The sequence below is a fragment of the Periophthalmus magnuspinnatus genome, chromosome 24, assembly GCF_009829125.3.
Source record: "Periophthalmus magnuspinnatus isolate fPerMag1 chromosome 24, fPerMag1.2.pri, whole genome shotgun sequence".
Classification (NCBI taxonomy): domain Eukaryota; kingdom Metazoa; phylum Chordata; class Actinopteri; order Gobiiformes; family Gobiidae; genus Periophthalmus; species Periophthalmus magnuspinnatus.
In genome coordinates this window covers 15,648,563-15,671,196 of record NC_047149.1, presented here as the reverse complement: position 1 = coordinate 15,671,196, position 22,634 = coordinate 15,648,563, and the positions used below count along the sequence as shown (strand labels likewise).

The following is a 22,634-nucleotide window of genomic DNA, read 5'->3' as shown; positions in this document are numbered from 1 at the left end:
AGTGAAAATTAATGCCATGTTTTCTGATAATGTTACCCAATGGCAACATATACAGAGTAAATAGGATTGGACCAAGCACAGATCCTTGTGGAACACCACAGGCTACTTTAGAACAGGGAGAGGTGCTCTGGTTTATACTAACAAACTGGTACCTATCTGATAGATAGGTACCAGATAGACTTAAACCATTTGAGGGCGGTCCCTCTGATTCCAATGTCACATTCTAACCTCTGCAGTAGAATGTTGTGATCAATGGTGTCAAACGCTGCACTGAGGTCCAGTAGGACCAGGACTGAAGCCAGCCCGTTATCAGCAGCTAGTAGTAAGTCATTTGTTACTTTAAGCAGTGCAGTCTCTGTGCTGTGGTGAGCTCTGAATCCAGATTGAAATTTTTCAAATATATTATTGTCCTGCAGGTGGCGGCAGAACTGTTTCACAAACACTCGTTCTAGAATTTTTGAGAGGAAGGGAAGATTAGAGATAGGTCTATAGTTGGCTAGTTCATCAGGATTTAGGTTAGGTGCAGACAACTATCGCATTACTCCTCTTTTAGACTTTGCTTTTTAATTAGTTACACTGTTTTCCCTTGTTTTTGCTGACCTGTCCCCTGACACACAGTCCCTGGTTGTATCCCAAAACTAAACATCTGGGACAGGATAATTAGCCGATGTGCGTGTGATTATATTCGTATTTAGACCCAGGTCAACTCTAAAATTCTTCAAACACTGCCTCCAACTCCCTGACACTATTTCATCAAAAGCAACACCCAAGAGAGGGCTTGAGAAAGGCACCAGTGTTATAGTCCGGTTCACTTTCTAAACAGGCCAGACTGTACAGCAAGAGAACAAGTATACACACAGTAACATACCTAGGTCAAATGTATTTTTCAGCCTTTAGACGTGTTTGCATTTGTAATATATATAGAGTAACTGTTTGGTTTGTTTGTAAACATTGTCATCATAGTCATTGCTAGAAATGTGCTGTCATTCTGGACAAATGCCCTGCGTTTATGATGATTAACAACAGCGAATATCTGTTTAGCACAATGAATGCCTTTAAAAGAAGAATAAGATTAAGAGAAAAACTGAGAGAGGTGTTGATGACTTCCGAGAGCACAACAAAGGTATTCCCAGTCCAGCACCTGGGTATACAGAGCATGCTCAGTGGCACCCGGTCAATAAGGCATTAACAGAGGCTTCAGTGGCTGTTGCTCACCTTGTAAAGACCGTGCAGTGACCCACACTCCAGCCTCCACTGGAGCAGGAGGAAAACAACAGCTATTTACTGGGTGTGGACACTCTTCTTATTGCGGTTATTTTGAAGCCTTAAACAGGTGTATAGTCATGTTTGTTGGGAATTCTCATCAGATAGACTATACCACATGAACACGCCAAAAAACATAACCTTAATTCCAGCTTGATTACAACTTTGATGCATTATACACATAGCAAACTACATATAATAAAATGTATACAATAAGGGCACTTTTAGTTGTTAATGATATGCTCAGGTCTTTTTAATTGAGAGGTTTATAGTCAGTAAAGTCAGTGAAAGCATGTGGTTTGGAGCCGAGTCGAGACTTTGGAGAATACATTATTTATGTTCAGGAAATTAATATTGATATAATCTGTGTATAAAATAAAATAGAGATTTAATATGATGAAAGAAAATTGTGTTATTTTATCTTTAGCATATCAGCCCTACAATATAACATTTTTGCCATGAATTTGTTGCAAATCCCAGGCCAGACCACTGCGGTGTCACTACACAGCAGCAGCAGTAGAGATTTTGGAGTAAAAAGGCACTGTCTCCTCTCTCTGTCTCTCTTTCCCTCTCCTGTGAACCTACTATCAAACAGTTCACGGCCAGAAGCAGAACAGATAAATAAGTAACAGACTTGGTCTACAACTGACACAGGAACAGGGTCAAGTAGATCTCTGTAGACACTGTAAAAAGATGTGATGAAAAGATTGAATATTTATCACCAGAGATCAGTTGGCATGTGTGTGTGACAGGGAGATCAAACTGGGTCCTGTGGAGAAAGACTTCAGACATCATCTCATCATGGCCCCTGCGGAGTGGATTTTAACCCACGTCTCTTTTCAAATCTTTGTTTTTTCAGCTTTGTTTTGTTTTAAACACCATTTACAGAAACAAAATGCTGCTTCATTATTTGTGAGATAACAGCAGGATGATTGGAAAAAATCATATTTATAGAGTGATGTGATTTTTCCTTGTATGATCGAGTCAGGTCTGCACAATATATAGCAAGTGAATCAAAATCACAATTTAAGTAGGCACATTTATCAAACTGCAAAGGCTGCAGTTATTGAGGTAGTGTAAGGTCCAAACAACACAATCAAGTATTTTTGGGCATTAGTTTATCAGTCCATATTTAAGTATTCTCTTAAATTTTATTGCTTCTGGCATGTTTGAACAAACACAGTGTTGGTCAGAAAAATAGTAGAGTAGCATAGTTTTCCATTCATTTAATTCCATATATAGCACATATAAAGGGCTGCTGCTAAAATGCTAGTGTTTTCTTAAGTCATTAATTTGACTATTTCTTGTAAAGTATATCAAAAATGCAATCTCTTTTTTCATCTTTTTATGTTATTACTGATATTATTTACAAACAGTCTAGACAAATGACTATATAGACCCTTTGGCTTTGCTTCTCTTGGCAGTCAGTTCAGATATGCTTATGTGCCAAGCCAGGAATCTGCCATCCAATTAATGCCTATTCATTTTCCATTAGACTTAATTTGTTTCAGTGCAAATGACTGCACGATCTCGACGCTGGCCGGTAATAGCATTGTGCAGATCAGAGTGCAGCAGTAAAGCTTTGAGCTGCTGTAATGGCCGTGAAGGGTTTCTCTCATGTGTCCTGGCTCCACTAAATACTCATATACTATACATAATACTCATATACTCAGCAACCCAAATCCTCACAGTCCTTCAGTTGAGCATGCGTCTTTCTACGCACTTTTGGTCTTTATTCTTAGAGGTGGGCTAATTGGAGAGTAATGAGATTTTGGATCAATATGAAATACTGTAAATTTGCTTGCTGTGAAAAGGTGTGAGTTTGCTCCATAAAAACACAAAGTCACATTGAATTGACTGTCACTTTTTGCACACAGTTTGTCCATATATGCTCAAAAGAATTATATGATCAAAAGAATTATATCCTCAAAATAATTATCAGTTGGTTTCAGATTCTTGAAACCAGCGATGTCATACTCCCAGATGGAGCCACAGCCAGTTTTTCCTATTAGTTACATTATACTTTGCCATGAAATATCCAAAAGGTAAATTCACAAATGCTGAACCTGATCATTTCTAGTAGTGACAAGACCCAAGAACTCACTATATTACAACATTTGAACCCCCTCCTATATACTATCAATGTGATCTTTTGCTGCATCACTTGTCAATGTAAAATCTACAATAGGAATAGAATAGATAAAATGTAGCTTTAATAAATAAAAAACATGGCTAATTGTGCATGTCATAAATACAATACAATGAAATACAAAACAAAATGTACTATTTAAAGGTCCTATATTACACACCTCAAAAGCGTATACATTTGAGTAATTCTTTATTATTAGTCTGTCTACATCTCCAAAGTTCAAAATTCTCTGTTCCACCTTGGGATGTCATGTAGTGGTTATTCTCAAGTTAACAGCTACCTTTTACCTTTAGCGCAGTAGAGATTGGCAGGTCTGAAATTATCCAAATGATTCTAGTGAAGGTGTATGGAGTTTAAAAACACAGTAGAGCACTTACTGTATTACCACATGACATTATAGGGTGGAACAGTGTTTTCTGTTTGAGCGAAGAACTCTCCTAAATATAGAGGATGTGTAGGTTAAACATGTGTGAATGAAACAAAATAAAACTCCAGATATGTTTTTGATGAGGAAACAATTTTATAACATAGATTTTAAAAAATAGTATAATATAGGCCCTTTAAATTGTAAAATGATTACCTCAAAACATGACAGAGCTCCATCACAATGGCTCTAAGAAAACATAGAATGCATGAATAATCTAAATAGCTCATATATATGGACTATATATAGTATATGAGAATAAATTATTAGATCAGCAATGTAATAAACTGGTACATTTTCTATATACTACATAAGACATCCAAAATTATCCTATTTCAATATGCTATATTGGTAAGTCGATATCATCCCTAATTACTAATATTAATTGAACAAACCTGCCTTTAACACATTCAATATATCTCTCCTTTCCAATCAGGTTAGCAGCAGCCCAGAGCCCTCAAAAGCCTTCTTTGATGATCACAGAAGTCTGTCAGTTGTAGAACTGAAAGACAAACGACTATTTATTTTGTTCTCTTGATCAAATGTTATCTGGGTTTACTTTTAAATCTTTCATGTGGCCAATGCGTGTGTTCTGTCCACCATCATCTGTCCAACCCCATTTCCTTTTGTCCCATGTCAATTTCCTGTGTGTGTATATGAGAAAGCGAGACAGAGAGAGAGAGAAAGAGGGAGAGAGAAAGAGAGGGAGAAAGAGAGGGAGAGCGATGGAGTGATTTTCAGGGAAGGCACAGCTCAGTCACGCTGCAGCCCAAGGCGTAGCGCGTTAGCTCCGTTTGGACAAGTCTCTGGGGAACTGGCTGTAACCACAACCACACCTGACAGACAGTAGGATGTGTAAGAGAACGGAAATGCAACGGTCTAGTCACAGTCATCCTACAACCCCAACACCTAAAACTTGAAATATCAGAGTAAAAAGGCCTATATTGGTCATTAAAATAGCCTGCCATCCCCTGTGCATTCATCCAGAGAGGGGGCATCATTAAAAAGGCTTCTTCTCCACTTTAAATTACTAAAAAAAGTACACCCACACATTCTCAATAGCACCATTTAATAAGTTTAGCATAGCATCATGTACATGCTTTACATAAAAAAACTGTAGCATGTACTTTATAATTATATGTAGGCAGATATAGTATGTTGCATTTGACTTTTTAGTTTAGAAGCTCTTTAACAAAGTAATACCTAAATTAACAAAAAGGTAGTTACACAACTACTTCAGATTCAGAATAGCACAACTCAAAGGTTTACTGAGAAAAGAACAAACAAACATAAAGTGACAAAATACTAGTCAAAACAAAAAAGCAGAGGATAAATCATGCAGTTTGTTAAAGTCAAGGACGGAGCATCTTATACTGGAGTCATAAGCATCAGTTTGGCCAGACTTTCTTATGAGAGTGGACCTCATGCTGAAAATTCTCCATCTGCAAAAATACGACTTTGACCACCCCTACATTTGGCGCACAGCGGGGGGCATATGCTTACAAGGGGATGCTATGGAAACTAGAAATCTTGTATCACCTCTTTGCTCAGATACTGTGTGATAAAGACAGCTGGGAATACAAAATGGACAGTTTTGCATGAGTTATCCAGAACAAATGTAGGCAAAGGGCCCTGTGCTGGGATGATATCCAAGACAAACACTCAATGCTCTTGGGATTTAGCTGGGATTCCCTGTCTTTGCTTTTTGCGGGAACTTTTTAAAAATTCAGTGTGCACATGCTGTAGTGAGACAGGTGTGTGAGAGCGGAGCAGAGGGGGGCAGAGGTACAGGCAAAGGCAGACGCAGATGACTCAACGCCGTACGCAGGGCTGACAAAAACACCATCTGGAATCTGTGGTGTCAGAATCGAGCCATTTTGCCAGAAATTGTCAAAAGTAATGAACACAGCACAGCGGGAGGTAGAGGTTAGCACCCAAAACACAGTGGCGTCCGACAGTTGAAAGCTGATTGTCACAGAACATTTAATTAAGAAGTGATGCTAGACTGTGGGAATCAACAGCTGGCAAGATATGAGGGACATTCTTGATACACTTTTTGATTGATTAAGCATGGCCTCATTGTGTATAATTTCAAAAGGATGTCATTCCTTCATTAAAACTCACACATGGAGGGTTTGTTTATAGTTGCATCAATCAGCTTTTGGGGCTAATAACAATCAATTATTAATGTTACTACTGAGACAATGATTACGTGTTGTTTTTCCAGTACTTCTACCTAATTGTTCTGATGACAAGTAAAGTAAGTTGTAAAACTGTATCTGTTTTTTGTGAGTGACAGTAACCTAGGTGGCAGCTAGGCATAAGACACAAAACAATGATATCTTTTACCGTGATACAAAGGGTTGACAATATTCCTTTGTGTAATACTGTCAGAAGTTGTAATAATTATTGTGTTATTATTGCCAATCGTAAATATTTTGGTCATGATAATTGTCACCCAAAATTTCAACATCAGTCCAAGCCTCACTGCAGCACTAACGCCAGCCTCTATGCCAGTCTCAACATCATGAGATCAATTCCTGGCTCCGGCAACTTGCTGAATGTCTCTCCTTCTCCACCATTTCACACTCTTCAACATCAATATTTTTTGGTTTTGAACAGCTGCTTCAGGACTGCCGACAGGTCCACACTCCTTTGGGAACCAGCCTCTTTGTTATATACTGAAGGGTTAACTCTGGGACAGCCGAGCGCCGCACATTACATCACCTTTTTTAGATTGGTGTTCTCTGCAGCCTGGCGACTAAAAGCACTCAGTGGAGCAGTCTCTGGCGGCCCACTCGTTGCCATGGTGATTAAATGTCAATCATAAGCATGGCGGCGCTCTCCACTTTAGACTTTTACACCCACATGTACTTGGCGCCTGCTCAGCTCTCAGCTTATTGAGGCTTAGACGTGAGTAAATAAACATAAATATATGGAGGCAGGGTTCACCAATCATTGCAGTGTTAAGTGTAGAAAAATGCAGGTTTTTAACATAGAAATACATTTTGTGCTTTTGAGCATGTGGCTATTGTGAGAACCAGTTTTACATGGCTTTTCTGGTGAGAAAAACTTAAGAAACACTAAAATTATTAAAATTACAATGGACAAAAACATGTATGACGACTGCCAACCCAGACAAGTGTACCATTCTATAAATCTGGATTTTGACCCAGTTGTCTCGCTATCAAAATTTGTCTTTATTAATCTCACTCAAGTTATTTTGCATGTTTGCATATTTGCCTTTCCATCATGATCATTTTGCTTACAAAATCACTTACACTCATTATATTCTCATCTTTTGTCCCTCTGTGCAGTACAGTCCCAGTGGGGCAGACTCACATTGACCTCTAGAATGTACTGCTAATACATCTGCTATCCCCAGACTCCCGGCAGAACCCACCATAACCATTAAAAAACATTCAAACTCACACTTAACACAAAATGTATTTTAAACAGAAGTCTACCTCTACAGATACATTTTGTGCTCAGGAGGACACTTATTAACCATGCATAGCACATTTTAAAATAACATTATAACTATATTGGGAAACTATAATGCTATTGAGGGGCAGCAGTATTTTCCAATGGAATACCTTTTTGCATTAGTTGATTTCTCTATAGGGCATTGGCACAGTACAACTTGAAAAATCAGTGTTTTGGCTCTCAATATACTGTATATCATAGGTGGGTAGAGGAATGGTTTCTTAGACACCATTGTACTTGGTAAATTAAGTGTCAATCTTTCTCTGTAATATCAATGAGCAAAGGATGCAATCAATATTTATGCAGGAAAAGGATTTTTTTTAATTACTAAGTGCTCTTTGATGTCAGTCTCTCCCAAAATACACCCTACATCGTGATGAGCTGCAGTCTCCTGGTTTAAAAATGGAGTGTGATTCGAGGCATGTTGATTAGTTTCCCTTGAGAAACCTTGAACAAATTAGTGTTTTGGCTCAATCACTTTCACGGCGTCTTGGCAGGGACAGGTGTAAATGAAATGTGGCACATTGAATCATCGTCAGTGGTCCAAAGCAATGCTTGGGCTGCCATGTATGCACCAGTATACACATACATACACAGCACTGCATGGGGGAGTAGTTCATGGAGTGTATTGGCTGACTGGGTTTAAGCAGCAGCCAGATTTGGTTATGTCAACAGCAGTGGTCATTTGGCAATTTGGTACAGTCTGAAACACATGTAAAATGAAAGACAACAAAGTATGTAGTCAACAAGTCTGTAAGTCTGTCATTTGGTCACTGTGCCCATAGCAAATATTGATATAGTTTAAACCAATATATTTTAGTTTGCTATCCATTTTAAGTCTTCAAGTATATAAAAAAATCACAGTCTCACACTTCTCAGTCATATTATATTTATATACATGTGGATACTTCAGCACTTATCAAGCATATTGATAAAATTGTACAGCATAAAACATTCTTTGATGCAGATTGAGATGTGATCAGGTTCCAGAATAAGACCTTCCTATCAGGACATGAGGCCAGTTCCAGTAAGTGATTAATTGATGATCCTCTGAGCAGCAGCGTTAAAGGAAAGCTGCCAAACAGGATTTATTATTAGGCCTGAGAATACGCTTACACGAGCACAGGCCTGGCTCTAGCTTGTCCCATGTCTGTAGTGGGCCCACAGTGCATGACGCCATCCATCCATATTTTGTTCCATTCACTTTCCGTCCTCAAAGAGTGGATATATTTGTGCCCAGTGGGAAGGTGAGACAGAGGAGAGATTTGTCGAGCCAGAAAAGACAAATAGCAGCAGAAAATCTCCCATGGCAGTGCGTAGGAAGAAAGAAAAAAATAAACAACTTCACTCACTCCAAACCAAGACACAATTCTTTAAAAGTCTCAAACATGTCAATACAGAGATGGTAGCATATTGGTCAAATAAAACACTAAATCAAATTGCCCAAAACAGCTACAAGAAAAAGTAAAAACTGAGAACAATCATTTAACAAGATATGAAACCATTTTGCTAATGCATGAGTTTGTGTTGATTTATGTGTGGATTTCCGACCCATCAAATTCTCCATGTAACTTTCAATGTTTATGTAACATGTAGAGATACAAATATAATAGACATGTTTGTAAAAGCTGTACAGATAAGGCCAACTGTATTATTAGTAAAACTAATAATTTAAGATGAATTTGGTGAAATAATAAGGTGAAGAATGATTACCATTTACCCAATATAAACAGCTCAAGCATTCTAGAGATTCTTATAGTGGCATCTTCATTCCATATAGTTGTACCATTGAGAGAGAATAGCAGTAGAAGCCATTTTCCACTGTTTCGTCCCTTAAAAAAGACTGGACTAATCCACTCAGACATGCTGGCTCAGAATATCTCACTGACTGCATATTCCCAGACAGCTCTGCCGAGGGAGAAGAAAGCAGAACAATGCCAGGCACATCTGAGAGGGGGAAGTCAAGATAGGAATTAAGAAAAAATATCAAGCAATAAAACCAGGAGCTATAAATTTGTAAATTTCATAAAATAAGTTGTTTTGGTCCTTTTGATGTAAGGTTTATCCTCTAACAATGACAAAATAAATGTGATAACAACAAGCAGAGGACAAACAAAATATCTAACCAAAATATACAGTGATTCTGATTTGAACACAAATAGTCAACATTACACTGACTGACTGACTTTTTAATTTCCTACACTTCTTTTAATTTTGACATCCACTGATTACAAACAAAAAAAGCAATCATACATTTTAGTATTCACAATTTCAATATTGATTTGCTACAGACAGAGCCTATAACTTCAACACTGGACCAGGACAGCTGGTTTGTATCATGGTAGCAGAAGTGTTGCCCAACTGTTCACATTCACACCTCCTATACGTCATGTTTGCACATACTTAACATGTATACAATAATTTACAATGAAAGACGAGTGGTAGAAGATAAAATCATGGCGTCTTAATTGATCATTGGACAAAAAAGTAATTTTTTATTTTTTTTTTTGTAAAATGTTTGTAAATGAATGCATGGTTATTGGGGGTAGGTAAGGACAGGGACAGACAAACAAGTCTATCCTGAAAAGTGAAGGTTAAATGGCCCTTGTTGGCTAAGGCCAACCAACATCATACGTTATATGTCTTAAATATCTTTGTTGGCAGAGAACATCCAGTATCAAAGTTTCTTTAGGATTAGTTAAGGGTGGATAAATTAAAAATATCTATCTATGTGAGGTATATTATGATTATTTCCTGCTTTTCTTACCTGTCAGATCTGAAGCAGTCTTATTTATGTGTTCAGTGTTGTGCCTGTGCTGAACTGTAGTGACAGGTAGTGAGCGCACACTAAAGCCCTGACAGTTTCTTCATTGTTCAGGGAGAAGCAGCTCACTAACAGTGCATAAGCGTGCACATATGAGAACCAGAGCACTGTGACACTGTGAAACTAACGGCCTCTTTAATTATTTATAAGCACAGATTGTCTGTTTATCAAACTGACGCTGGGAGCGTCGGCCATGATTAGACTCAAACCATGTGGTCCTCTGTGAGCTGTGCTGAGGCAGCTTCTCTCACTCTCACACATGAATAAAACACAACACTGTGTTCCACTGGTGTATGCACTTAAAGTACGCCTCTTCAGTCTGTCCCAGTCCTGATTGTTCACGAGCCCTTCTCTTATTCCATTTCATAACAGTTAATTACACTCTCTGTGGTTGTGGGCACCAGTCACTGCTCTGCCTTTTGAAGATGCATCATGCAGTATGTTGAAATGCAGAGGATGATCACACTGAATTATACTTGGCTTGTGATGCTCAGACTCACAAACTACCTTTGTATTTTAGCTTTGCATTAATTTATTTGGGTATAATACTATGTAGTACTTCCACTGATTCGGTTGTGTTTCAGTAAGCATTCATCTTTTACTTGACCCCCACATAACAGCTACAATGCTCATTCTATTTGTTATCAGTTCACTATTGGTATAGAAAGGCTCACTTTGTCCATAGTGAGTTATCTATGTTACACCATGTAAGTATGTACAATTTCTCCCACACTTGCAGATGGGTTAAACGTGGCTCCTACACTTGTATAGACTCTTCAGATTGTGGTTATAACCTCTCCCTTCCACAGTGGTATTGATCCTGCCCATTGTGTGTACGCTCTTCAACAGTCCATAAATAAGAGGGTGTGAAAAGCCATAGATCGGCAGCAATAGCAGTGGAGTGCAGCTATTAAGCCACAGGTTGACTCGTGAACTGGGCAAGGTGTGGAGCAGATGAGACGTTTTGTCAGGAGTGTTGTAGCTAAAGTGAAGAAGTGAAAAGCAGGTAAAAAGGAAGATGTGAAAATGAGCTCAGTGGGGAGTAAAGGCAGTAGACAGGAGGAGAGAAGGGAGAGAAGGAAGAAAGGAGGGTGAGAGCACAGTTGTAATGGGGCTGCAGCCAGATGCTCTAGTTTTTTTGACAGAAATGGAGGTCAAGTGCTGCTTTATGTGAAACAGCGAAGGGAGAAACGCAGGTATTTAAAGTGGCATCGCAGAGTAGTGAGGTATCATCATGACTTTAACTAGTCAACAGGGAGCGCTACATACTTACGCTCATCCTTCTTTTCTGCAGTCTTCACACTTGGTTTACTGTATAGCCAACAGGAAAACAAGACAATTGGCTAAGTGTGCTTTTTAAAGGTGTACTATACTTAACTTTATGGTGGATGGTCCCCCACTGCTTGTGACCAAGGAGATGTCTGTCTGGTCTGTTACAAAGTATGGCAAGTATAAATGGATTTTCTGAATCAAAGACACAAACATATGAGTTTCTGCTATTACCACATAAGCAGTAGATGTAGTTTTCACTGCTACATCAGTCCATCTCTTTCACCAGAACCACCTCAAAAGCAGAATTTAAACTCTTTGCTTTGCTGCACCTCTTGAGAGTGTATCTTCATTCATAGTGAAGGTGGCACAGAGGTTCTACTAGTCCGGTTGATCTGTGGTGGTGGTGAGCATAGCAGTTTTGTTTTACAACTTGAATACATGATGACAAGTGCCATACTTTTACTGTGACATCTTGGTAATAAAATTCACCTGAGCTAAATATGAAAAATGCCTATACTTGTTATAATAAATTACAGTATGCTAAAAACATTAATAACAGTTATGGGACTACGGTTGGACCACTAGATACAATCAAAACATGTGTTAAGTTGAGGACAGATGGTGTGTGCACACAATGATCTCAAATAGGGCATTGGGGAGCGTGGGTCTCTCCTATTACAATGTAAAGTGTAAATAAAAAATTGAGTCATTAAAAACCAGGGGCTCTGGATTAAAAATCATAAGACCTGGGCTCCTCTGGGCCTGGATATTAATTGCCTCAAAGCAAGTAAAATGTGATGCTATGTAGAAAGATGTAGAACTTAACATGCTGCTATGTTTTTAAATACACTATTGATGATACTGTGAAGGGCAGATTGGAAGTTAAAATAATGTAGCTGTAGTGAGACTACTTTCCTCCAAAATGATGCTGTTTTATCAAAATATTAATCCCTCAAAACCAAAGGCTGGAGAGAGACATCCTGCCCACACCACCAAACAAAAGGCAGAACCTCCAGAGATCAAAGCCAGGAAAACTAACTTTTTGTTGTTTTACAATCCACTGTCTCTTCTCAAATAAACTTATCAACAAACTTCATATATCATATTATGTCACTGTGATATTATTACACAAATTTACGCTAAATTTGAAGTTAGCATTCAAGTCACGATTTTATTTTAAACTTGGGTTCAAAAGAAAGGTAAAGTTATACACCTCCCAAGACCACTGAGATATAATGTTAGCGACATCCCAACTCACTTACTGGCTGGCTGTGCTCTATCACTTCTCACCGGATGTCAAGATGCACCCAGGTATCCTCCCCTTGGTCCAGTCCTCACCTCCAAAACAGAGGGAGCCTAGGGAGAGTAGCTAAACACTGCACCAAGACTTAGACTTAGAATGTTCAGCTGACACACACAAAATCCACATATCACCTCAGAACCATGCCCCTCCTGCTGTAATTCTGCTCAACGCACTACAACCCTGCACTGCAACCCTGCACTGCAACCCTGCACTGCAACCCTGCACTGCAACCCTGCACTGCAACCCTGCACTGCAACCCTGCACTGCAACCCTGCACTGCAACCCTGCACTGCAACCCTGCACTGTGACCAGAGGAGTCGCCTGCAGACTGCCTCCAGGACAGAGAGCTGCGCCGCACCATCCAGCCATGTGTAAGACCCAACCTTGTGGATCCACTACATAGCCAATAAAATACCCACATAAGACAAATTCAACAAATGTGCACCAGAGTCAACAGTTTAACAGCAGTACATGCAAACCACAAAGTCAATTATTTTAGGCCATTTCATCACTCCACATATTAATGTCAGTGTGGAATTCAACTGACAGAAAAGTTTATGGTTTCAAAGTGCATCATTGCATCAATGAAAATTCTGACTACATTGTTTCACTTTTTTGACAGCAACCTATGTTTTGTCAAAGATGATTTCTAATTGGCCTGCACTGTGCTGTGTGTAGTGCAATAGAAAAACAAGTAGGTCAGTCAGTAAGAGAAAAGTATGGTCTTTCGGTGATTCCAATTGGATTTCCAAAGAACAGTCCCAGAGGGAGGCAGACATGCGACCGATCCCTGAAACAAAGCAGTTGTGATGGGATAAAATGTCAAGAATGGTGTGAAAGAGCATCTAAAGAGTGGAAATATAAATGAAGATAAGAGCTGGAGTCATTTTTACATGAAGTGAATGGGGATATGAACAATAGATCAGCTACTGGGTTCTTGTAATAGCTTTACAAGACATAAATATGAGTTTGGCAATAGTAAAACTATACAATATATGATTGTCCAGACTTTAAACTGGCCAGTATCCAGCACAATGACACTATTGCCACACAATAAGAGGTGTGTTTGTTTTCTGTAAAGTACTCCTGGTTCTCCCATGAACATAAAACATGCACAGTATAGGCTAATGCTCCAGCTAGGTACTCCAGACCACAATAGATGCAGTGAACAAAATATAAGGCCATCTATAGATGCAATGGCACGAATCAATATAATGTAAGCATTATGCATTATATATTTTTGGACACGTGCTTGATTCCATGGACTTGTTATTGTTTTGCCTACAGTGTTCCACAGTATGACATTAAAGGTATGTTACATAGTGCACGTTTGAGGTTTTAATCAAAATGACTAAATGCATAGTTAAACCACTCATATACCAGTATATGTACATGCACAGGATAATGCATTTGCTGTGTGTATTATATCATACAGCAATATCCTTGAAACATTGACCCAAGTATACCTCTGAAACTGTTTTAGTCTTGACACCCTCACTCTCTCTTTCTCTGCCTTACTCTCTGTCTTTCTCCCCCTCTCTCCATCTCTTGGAGGACTTTGGAGCATGCAGTAGTCAGTGTTGTACAACGTGGGAGACAGAGGTACACTGTCCACTAACTGCAGCACGTGTTTCCGATGTGAGGGCTTGGAGAAACAGGGCAGGTGAGTGTGCTATTATCACCAAGATTGTGTGGCCATAAGAGCAGTACGTATATACAGTGAAGCATTATCCTTTCTGTCTATGTGCGATAAGGAACAAGCACCTGTCTGCTAACCTCTACCAATGTGTTAAATATTCCTCTGTGTGTCTGGCTTGAGGTGTGTGGACTTCTATTACAGAACATTTATGCGCTCAAAAGGCAGGCCCATGGCAGTTAAATCAGGCATAATCAAGGCTCTTTATCTAAACTCATTCATCCATCTCAGAGCGGGAACAGCAACTTTGTGTATTTTTAGGTGTTTTATCTACATCATCGTCTGGGCGTTTTTGGTGCTATTTCAGAAGAACCGAGGGTGGATCTTTGCAGCTGCCATTGCCAGTTTAATCAGCCAAATTCTACTTATTGTTGTTTAAGAAGAAATGGGGTTAAAGTTAAGTTTAGCTCCAAGATACAAATTAGCAACAGCAAAAAGGATGAACAGTTACCTCGGGCTCTGCTACAGGGGGAACAACAAGCATTTTCAAGGTTATACAACTTTGTCCTTTGTTTGAAATTAAGAGTGGAATTTTTTTGCTTTATTTGATCAGCAAACTGTCTGAGTGCAATATATCTATAGACATAATTTGTAGAAAATAAAAGTAAAAATAAAAGCCAGCTTGTTAAAAAATTACCTAATTTTCAAATCAAAGCATGTCGATCTATGTTTTGTACTTTGACAAAGAGGGCATTCAGGTGAGTCTTCAAATACATTCACAGGTGTGTCTCTAATTAACTCACATGACATCATCATCTGGGTTTTCCTAAATTGTTTAAATGCATAGTCATATTATAGTATGTAAACATATGACTTTGAAGAAAGCAAAGACAAATTGTCTAAAAAAAACTTAAATTGTCTAAAAAACCCTAGGTTTTTGGTAATCCTAATTGTCCTAAAGCAGGAAAAGTTTTAGGTCAACTTTTCCTGTTGTGTGTCTTTTTATATAGTGTATGCAAACTTCTGGTTTCAACAGTATATATACTTCATATATGTGATATCCTTTGTATGTATATAAAATGAAGAAAGTAGTAAAAATAAAGAAAGAAAACATTGAATGAGATGGTGTGTCCAAACTTTTGACTGGTAGTGTAAACAACTTTCCACCAGAGTACAGACAGAGCAAATAAATAATGTTTTGCTTTAATCACAAACCACTGTGCTCTGCCAGCACTGAAACCATTGGCCTTATAGCATCAGCACTTTGTAACAACAAATCAATAAGGGACACGTCTCCAACTGCACAGAAGACATTGATTCGTATTGGTCTCCATATAAATACATATGACTGCAAAAATATTGCACGACGAATCAAACATTATCCAGCAGTGGTCCCTAATTCAATAACGCAGCTTGAAATCCAATTCGGATGCCAGTAAAAACAAAACAGCAATTGAGTCCTCTTTGCAGCCCCTCGTCTCAGTCCTGTACTTCCCCATCATTTGAGCATGTCTGCCTCTACCCCTCCTGCTGCGATATGTCCCCCCTCTCCACTCCCTGTATTTTTCACTGCTCCACTCTCTGATAATTGGGGTTTTCTTTGTGGACTCGCAAGGCTCAGAAGCTTGGTCCTCTGTTATCGACGCTAATGAGAAAATTATTGTTTCCCTGATTTACAATGCAAGTTTAATGCGCTGTCTGTAAATAATGCATCGTCAAAAGGCTTAACAGAATACATGTTTGCTGACAGTGTGCTGTGCTTTCTTTGAGCGTTAGGATTTCCAACTTTAATCTTGCCTCTAAATGCAACTCAGATAGACTCGGCTGTCAATCATTGTATAAAAGAACAAGATGTACCCACCAATCTTGTCTAACAAAAGCTAATTATATGGGCAGTCTTTTCAACACTTTAACCCTCAAACCATCCAGGGCAGATGCTTGCATAGTATCATTGCTATGTCTCACATCTCAGCATTTACTAATGTTTTTTTTTTCTTTCTTTGGCAACTACAGGCAGTCCAGTCAGCCAAGAAAAGGCTCTTGGCGATTCCTTCCCAGACTGTATTAATATTTACCAGCCAAACGTGAGGAAGTCATGTGCTGCACTGTTGTGAGCCAGCTCTTCAGGATTAAAATGTAATCCCAACATGGAATACCAGCGTTGTGACAATTTGTTTGGCTCCAATGGGGAAAGTGGCCAAACACATGTGTAATTTCATAAAGCGTGGAATGATATAGAAAATGTGCTGGGTTGTGGAAATAAATGCAATGCTGAATATAGGTAGCAAGGATTTATAGACATATGGACCGGTGTTCTGGCTTATTAATGTGTGATATATGACTATACTGATTAATTGATTAATTCATTTTTTATTTTTTATTTTTTTTTTACATTTTTCTTACATTTATTCATTCATTAGCATTTCTGCTAGATTTCACAAAATTAAGTGCAGGTGGCATATTCACTGTTTTGATTATTGAATTAAGTGTATTTCATAAACAGAGGGTGCACGCAGTAGTTTAACAAAGTTTAGTAACTTTTAAACGCAAAATATCATGTGAAATTTATTACATATTTGCCATATCATGAACCGAACCATGTATCATGTATCAAATCGTGAGGGACCTTGCGATTCCCAGCTCTAATCTTGGTTTTGCAAAATTAATATAAACTGCACTTTTTGAGTTTGAGTCTATGTCTGATAACTACATCATTACTACTGCAAGATAGGACCAGATTATATCATTACATCACTTTACATAACTTGCTTACACATTTGCGTGTAGCTACTGTTAATATAAAGCAAGCACTATAAGCATTTTTATTTTCACTAGAATCAAAATTAACTACTCACAGCCACTACCTCTGCCCACACACTCTTGGCCATAGCAAATTCAGGTAAAGTGGAGTGAATGCAGCCCAAAGTTTTACAAAATATTGTGAAACTTTTGTTTATAGCAGAATAATTCACTGTGTGTCATCAGTGTCATGCTATAGGGTAGCAGATGCTGGCTTTCTTCATAAGAGGTTATGAGTGGGAGTGAGTGGGAGAGTGGTGATGTCTACAAGGAAAATATTCAAATCAATACATAATGTCAAGTTGTGTGTGATACTTAATGCTCACTGTTACAAAAATTGCATTTACATGGCAATTAATGATTAACCAAATAATCAGTAAAGTGAAGTAACTAGGTTTTTTGTACACAGCCCTTTTAAGATCTTACCAACACTGCATGGTGACTGACAGCACATTTTAAAATGGTGTCAAACATTGTTAAGTAGAAGTATCATATTCAGACATCTGCCAAAATAAAAAAACACAACTTATTCCCATTAAAAGGAAAAAGGGGGCAGCACCCGCCCATCTGTGCTGGGATTTCCCCTCAGCACCACACGGGCGCTCTTCTCTTTGAGGAAGGCTCTAATTTGGGTTTGCACTGATGAAGCTGTCCATCGCAGCTCCAGGACTCCTCTGTGGGAGTGTGTGTCTGCGTGTGTGTGTATATGTGAGGGGAATGTTTAATCTTACGGAGACAGCGGTGATTCAGAGGCAGCATCAACACGACAGTGAAAGGGCTGGAGCAACTGGGAATTATAGTCGCAGGAATCCTCTCTGTCAACAATTAACGGGAGATCACTGTAAAACCTTTTGCACACATTTTAGCTTATAAGGTATGAGTAGTACAGGCAACTAGTTCAACATAGCACAAAAAAGAGTTTGAGAAATTCAACATGATGCCACCACTTTTTCACATAAATACAATAAAATCAAATGTTATTTTTTATGTAGAAAAAAATTTGAAAAAATGATCATATCAGGGGTTTACAAAATGACAGATGCATTGGATCTACTCTGTATCATTAGGTGAAACACTGAATTATAATTCAGTGCTTTAATTTACAAAACCTTAGAGCTCTAGAGCAGAGTCCAGAATCCTTTACAGCATATTATAGTAAAATGTATTGTATTGAATAGTCTTGAATGGTCAGCTCTATACTCTATTAGTGGGTTTCAGTTGACATCACTGATGAGGCCTATAATATTTGATGGAGATAATGGTTGGTAATATTATCATTGTTAACAGACTGATAGAATTTTGGTTATCAATGTACTGTTTTAGCAGAAAACATGTAAAAAAAAATGTGGCATCATACATATGCTTCTATATCTTCTCCAGTCGTATGTACCGCCACAGATGTATGTTATGGAGAAACAACATTTGCACCATCATCCGCTGCCCTGGGCCTGAGGTTACAGACTCACTAAGAGGACAAGAGCAGCATTTGACCCTTGAACCCCTACTGAAGCCAGCCGGATCATGTCCGAGGGGAGGCGTCACCATAACAACGGCCCCACTGCCTCAAGATTGGAGCTGTCACAATGAACTTGACCACACTGACCAGTTTTAACTGTGTTAATAATGGGTTCTGACTGAGATGACATTTTGTATATCCACATAGAAATCTATATCTTAAATGGTTAAAAAAAATAATAAAAACTTTTAATATGTCTGTGTTCTTAAAAAGAGATCAAATTGACAAACAGTGGGCAATATATCAAATTATAGGTAATATTATATATATTTTATAATTATAGGGTGTATTGCTTTGTTAATAATAGAAGTACTCAATCTCAAAATCCTGTCAAAAGATTATTAAAAATAAAAATGTAACAACAAGCAGGCATTTTTTTCAAATAATGTAATATTTCTGCATGTTTGTGGATACTTTTACAATCATTTTTAAACTTTAATTTATTCAAAAACTTTTTAAAAACACATTTTAGCACATTCCTATTGGAGTCCTGAAATAGCAACAGTAATTCTGAATAGCAATTAACTGTACAACTGACAGCATTGACCGAAACCAGCTACTCCAGGCCAACCCAAACAGCTGTTCGTGTGTCCACCCATGTCCGCCTTCTGCAGATGTGGGTGAAGGGTCATCTAAATCCCAACCACACGGTAAATAAACCTGACCTGATCAATGCAACAGCCTTCCAGCCCTCTGATGAGAAATGCAAAGTGGATGCACTTACTGTGGAAAGACCAGCTCGGAATAACAGAGCACTGATTTGCACTGGAGCTGACTGCTGAGCCCTATCTGCTATTTTTAACCATATCAGAAAAATCTTAGTAAACCAAGGCACTAATGCACCAGCAGATTGGAAACAACATGGACATATATGACACTTACAAAGAAACAGGGTACCACAATTATAACTACATCTAAAGCATTAAAAAAACTTAACTCATAATGAACAAATAGTTTATTAAGAATGAATAATGCTTGTAACTACTTGATAAGGAGGTATGTTAGAGTTAGAGTATTAATTAAGCAGTTACTAAGTCTGAATCATTCAAGTATTTGTTCATTATGAATTAAGTCTTTCTTCATGCTTTGTTTAGGCTTATTTAAGTATATTTATATAGCGGTCACAGATAAATAAAGATATTGTCAGAACATTGTGGACAGGCTGCTAAATAAATGCTGAAAATGATAGAGGTTGTGTGTGTGTATTGCTAATGCTTTGACCCCTCTGCTCTCCCTCCCTCTGCTCTTTTACATTTTCCCAGCCGCTGGCACCCGTCTCCAAGCAGCCGTCATGCGTTACTTCTTCCCATTAAATGCCAGCCACTGCGTCTGACTGCACCAAAAAAAAAAAAAAAACTCTCTCTCTCTCTAGCCCAAACACAGATGCTTCAGCCATGCTCGTTTTTACTACTACTTGAAACCATAACCTCGCCGTGCTCTTACAATTAGCACGAATGGGAATCAAAAATGTCAATGCAGGCAAATTGATTACATCATGTCTGCAAGTGTGAATGTTTAGTTTAGTAAAACACATGCTCGTCTGGTTTGCTCCACTGAGAGAGAGAAAGAGAGAGAGATGGGGTGAAATGAGGCAACTGTTTGTACTTGCAGCGAAGGGAACAGCCATAGACACTCAATCACTATACAGCACACACACACATTTTAGGCTACTACTTGTCTCTGTAGAGAACATAACAGACAGGGTGCACTGGGGAAACATGATATGGGTTATATGTAACGTGAACGCAGAATGTAATAAAATGTAATGAAAACATAGGGTTAACCTTAAAATACATAGCTTTTGGCTGTGGGCTAAGGCACAATGCAGATGAGAAATTGATAAATCTTGGGATTACATTCAAATTAAAACTTTAGAATGGGAGAAACAATCTTGGACTTGGAAATGGAATATGTATGAGCTAATTTTGGTCAATAAGTTTGATGGATAGAGGGAGACAGAGGCAAACGAATAGGGAGAAATACATTATATGCAGTAGAAGCGGGGGTAAAGTGGAGAGGATTTAGCAGTATTTCCAGTGCGGTGCAGGCTAGGGTCCCTGGTGTGAGGCTGTGATTAGACAGTGGCTGAGCTCATTGTGAGTCCAGTCAGGCTGCTGCACTCAGGGTTACACCAGGTGACTGTAGGAGGAGCTACTCGGGCCAGACTATGGACCGGTCCAATGTGAGAAACAGACCCCCCTGTCTGAAGCAGCACTCCTCAGATTTAAGTTAGAACTAATGGTAAGCTGGGGTAATACATAACTACAGGTGATGCGGTGAGGGGAGGTCACAAAGGGAGGAATCAAAAAGTGAAATTAAGCCGGCATCATAAAGAACAGGAGGACTAAGTTAAACCAGACAAAATAAGCACCAAACCACATTCCAGTCTGACACATGTCACCAGATCATCAGCAAATAAGTGCAGTGACAGCATGAGGCGTGAACTCAACCTTGACTAGATCATGTCACTGTTATAAAGGTGTAGAGTCGGAGGACATATCACTCACCTCCACACCTGTCCCAGCTGAAAGACGTGAAGCACAGTCTGCCAGACCCACACGGACAGGCGACAGCACGCGTCCTGCCGCTGCAGAGTGGCCGTGGCTCTGCGGCTGCTGAGCCCCTCCACGGAGCCCAGTCCTCCCCCGGTGTAGTCCTGCACGAACCACCTGAAGCTGAGGATCTGGACCAGGACCGAGGGTACGAGCACAAAGAACAAGGTGAGTCCGGACCACAGAAAGTCCCGCCGGTGATAGTAGTGCGCTGCCAGGCACAGATCCGAACCGACGTCCCAGAAGAAGACGACCAGCGCCAAGACTATCCAGAGGCAGTCAAGCCAGAGGCGCTGCTCGTGCGTGGTGTCCCCCCGTTTCCCGCGCCCCTTCCCGCGCAGGTAGTGCAGGCACGCGCTCCGGCAGCCCCAGTAGCACGAAGACGTGTTGCAGCAGTGGCAGATGTGAAACGAGCTGCCATCGCGAGGGTCGTCCAGGTCCTGCAGCTGCGCGAACCCGGTGACGACCCCGCGGCCGTCCGACTTCGCTGCCATCTTTCCCTCTGACGCCTCCACCCCCCCGTCCGGCTTCCGGCCCAAGTGACGACACTTCCCTGACACCTGTTTGGCCCCCCAAAAAATGTCGGAGCCATCGACACAGCCAGCCCCTACCTGCGCAGCATCCCTCTCTGCGGCTCCGCTCTGAACACGGCGTCCCCTCACTGTCCCTCCCTCTCCTCTATTCACACACACGCACGCGCACGCGCGCGCACACCCCCACACACACACGCACACACGCACGCACGCACACACACACACACACACACACACCCACCCCAACACACACACACACACCCCCACACACAAACACACACACACGCTCCACCTCCACGTGGTGCCATCTAGTGTCTCGCTTGAAGCCCCCTGCAGCATGTCCATGATGTAATGTCATTGAGCGCTGCGCGTGTACTCTTCACTTTAGTCACCCAAGTCACAAAAAGGTGGGATAAAACACAAACCACCGGCTAATGAAAACCTCTTTCCAGTCAGAGGGCAGGCAGGACTGGTTGCGTTCCATGCACGTGCCAGGTTTTAGGTCAGTCTTTTCCTGACAACCTTAGAACATATTTTCTGTAACTCAGACAAAATAGAGGAGCACTCAAATTAGAGGAGCAACTCACAGATTTTGTCTCATCCCAAAAGCTTCTGAGCCTCCAGTGGAGCTGTCCAGTGCTGAAGTGGTTCTGAACTCCCTGTTATACAAAAGCAGGGGCCCAGATAGCGGATAATACTGTTTTACCTGAAGCAGCCTTGACAGTCCTGTGACCATGACTTTGCCAGGGGCACACATTTGATTACTACACGGCTGGGGACCTCAAAAGCCCCATTCAAAGATAAAACTGTTTAGATTTATAAATGTTCAACTTCAATTTCATGCTAGAGCCATTTTATTGATTGCTGTACTAACTCA

General features: G+C 39.8%; 1 protein-coding gene across 1 annotated transcript in view; it reads right to left on the bottom strand.

Annotated features, from left to right (window-relative positions):
- Positions 1–21,718, bottom strand: part of xkr6b (XK, Kell blood group complex subunit-related family, member 6b) — a 44,589-nt gene extending 22,871 nt beyond the window's left edge. The window contains exon 1 of the mRNA XM_033991064.2: positions 21,180–21,718. Within this exon, the coding sequence (XP_033846955.1) occupies positions 21,180–21,718 (539 nt within the window). The remainder of the gene's footprint in view (positions 1–21,179) is intronic.
- Positions 21,719–22,634: the final 916 nt, after the last annotated feature.